The 2360-nt window shown below is 39.1% G+C and overlaps 1 protein-coding gene across 1 annotated transcript; it reads right to left on the reverse strand.

Moving 5' to 3' along the window:
• Window positions 1–336: 336 nt before the first annotated feature.
• On the reverse strand, window positions 337–2053 carry LOC149264081 (transcription factor MYB3-like). The gene is made up of 3 exons (XM_089388925.1): window positions 1846–2053; window positions 1624–1753; window positions 337–1377 (listed from the first exon to the last, which is right to left on the reverse strand). Exons 1-3 carry the CDS (start codon window positions 1976–1978, stop codon window positions 645–647), a joined length of 996 nt encoding a protein of 331 aa, XP_089245051.1. The 5' UTR covers window positions 1979–2053; the 3' UTR covers window positions 337–644.
• Window positions 2054–2360: the final 307 nt, after the last annotated feature.

A 2360-nucleotide genomic window follows, 5' to 3' on the forward strand; every position in this document is an offset into this window, starting at 1 on the left:
AAATGAACTTTCCCAACAAAATTATATCTAGTTGTTTTTTTTATTTTTTGAAAGTTTTTTTTATGGTTTTCTTTTAATTTTTTAAAAGTTGATAAAAATTTATTGAAATTACAAGTTTAATGAGTAATTTTTACACAATTCAAGTGCCCTATTTTTTTTAAGGTGATGAATTCATATAGTCACAAACCCAATTTAAATAAAACAAATTAAAATTTCATCGAAAAATTTTCTGCCAAATTTCAACACTAAAAAACCCAAAAAAAACCCACTAAATACAGCTCCAAATTATACCAATGTTCTTATCGCTCAATGGTCATTTTAATAGGACTCAATTTCAGGCCAATAATATAGCAGAGCCCCACATTCATCGGAATTTCCACTGTGATGTGACGTAAATGCTTGAAATTGAAAGCGTCTGTGACATGTGTGCAAGTTAGAATGGCATAGTTGAATTTATTTTCATAACCTTTCAAATAAAATATTAAATCCATTATATTTCATAAGCGATCAGGATGGGGTCTTCCAGAGCAGATTGGCCTGTACCTTTTCTGGCGTACATCTTGCATTTTTGGATTCCAACCGATCAAACTCGGCGGCCGTTAGCTGATTTCTCTTTAGAGTTCATGAATCATATTTGCGGATTGTTAGTTATGCTCGATTCCATCCATTATTGGATCATCAGAGACCATAAAGTTGTTAATGCTCTGCATATGGCTTGGATCAGAAAGCATATATTCAAACTCATTCGTCTCTGCCGCCAATGCTGATTCCCTGTTGAACATTTCAAGCCCAAAGTAGGTCAGGCAGTCGGATGGAGAGGAGAGAAGATTGCACCCAGGAGACGATAGATCGTTCAGATCCGACAAACACTCGGATAAAGTAGCCGAGTATCCTCCAAAATAATGTGAATTTAGGGATCTCTCGTCTAATAGATTCCACATAGAGGAGAGATAGTTTCCGGCATCTGTTTCAAGAGGATTGACATTTGCCACCGCGAAGGCAGTGCGCGCCGAACAATCATTTGTAATGGAATCATTCACCGGTAACTCGGAGCATGACAGTGAGCAAATTGTACTTTCTTTACCATTGCATAATTTGAAGGCTTCGTTTGAATTAGAATTACTCCAGCCATAACCGTTGCAACGATTTGGTCTTACCATGTCAGAGTATCGCACCGCCGTTGTTTTGACGGGGATGGTTTTGAGCAAATGACCTTGTAGGGCAGAAGGAGGTTCTGAGCTTTTCTTCAGATTTAGCGTTCTCAAATTGGGTTGAGACTCGTTTGTTGGCAGCTGCTTCTTGCTCAGACGAGTGTTCCAGTAGTTCTTGATCTCGTTATCTGTTCGCCCAGGCAGTCGTCCAGCTATCAGTGACCACCTGCAGGCATCCATTTATATATTTACTTACATCGCACTCATCGTTTGAAATTCTATAGTAAACATTCCAATCCTCCACTTGAGGAATCAATTACCAACGTCCACCTTCACGATACTAAGTTTGACACCTTGCAGTTCTATAACTATGAAAACTTGATCCTTCATGTTCTATATTGACCAAAATTTGAACCTATACCTTATCCCAACTGAAAAACCCATAAATCATGTTCACCCATTTTCGACATACCGATTGCCCAGAAGGCGATGCAGCCGAACAATGAGGTCCTCTTCATCGGCTGAAATGTTTCCGCGTTTAATGTTGGGACGGAGATAGTTCGTCCAACGTAATCTACAACTCTTTCCACACCGCTTAAGACCTGCAAAACAAAATATATTCAGTAATATAAACTTTCAATACACATTTGCATCTACATTCATAAAGTAGTGTTAAATATTTTCTGAGATTCACCTGCTTTTTGAGGAAGAAGTCTCCATTCACCGTCTCCATGATTTCGGATGTAGTCTGAGAGAATCATATCCTCCGTTTTCATCCAGGCGCCTCGGTTGAGGCCTTCTTTTGAGCAGCGAGGAGATCTACCCATCTTGAATATGCTTCGCCTGTAATTCCACAGAGCTGATGATCTCCTCTGGCCTCCTCGCTTGGATGGTGGTTGAATGTATATATAGAAAGCACAATTCTCTCGGCTCAAAATGCCAGTGATGACCATGTGACTACTTCGGGGTTCCAGCCTATGACTTGGACAGGCACCCCTGTCCCTATAAGTCCACGCGCAATATTATTAAGGCACCTTTCCAAAAGATCAGATTTTCTAATAATATTGGAAATCATATGGGTATCTACTATCGTGGCAGATTTTCAAACATATCTGGCATCGTCCCAAATTCGGAAAATACAAAACCATCGTTTTAGATTTTAATTCTCATGGTTGCATTGAAAAATACAAAACCATCGTTTTAAGATTT

Source organism: Pinus tabuliformis, chromosome 6 (genome assembly GCF_031772625.1).
Source record: "Pinus tabuliformis cultivar Carrire ecotype Pingquan chromosome 6, CPIR1, whole genome shotgun sequence".
In the NCBI taxonomy this organism is placed as follows: domain Eukaryota; kingdom Viridiplantae; phylum Streptophyta; class Pinopsida; order Pinales; family Pinaceae; genus Pinus; species Pinus tabuliformis.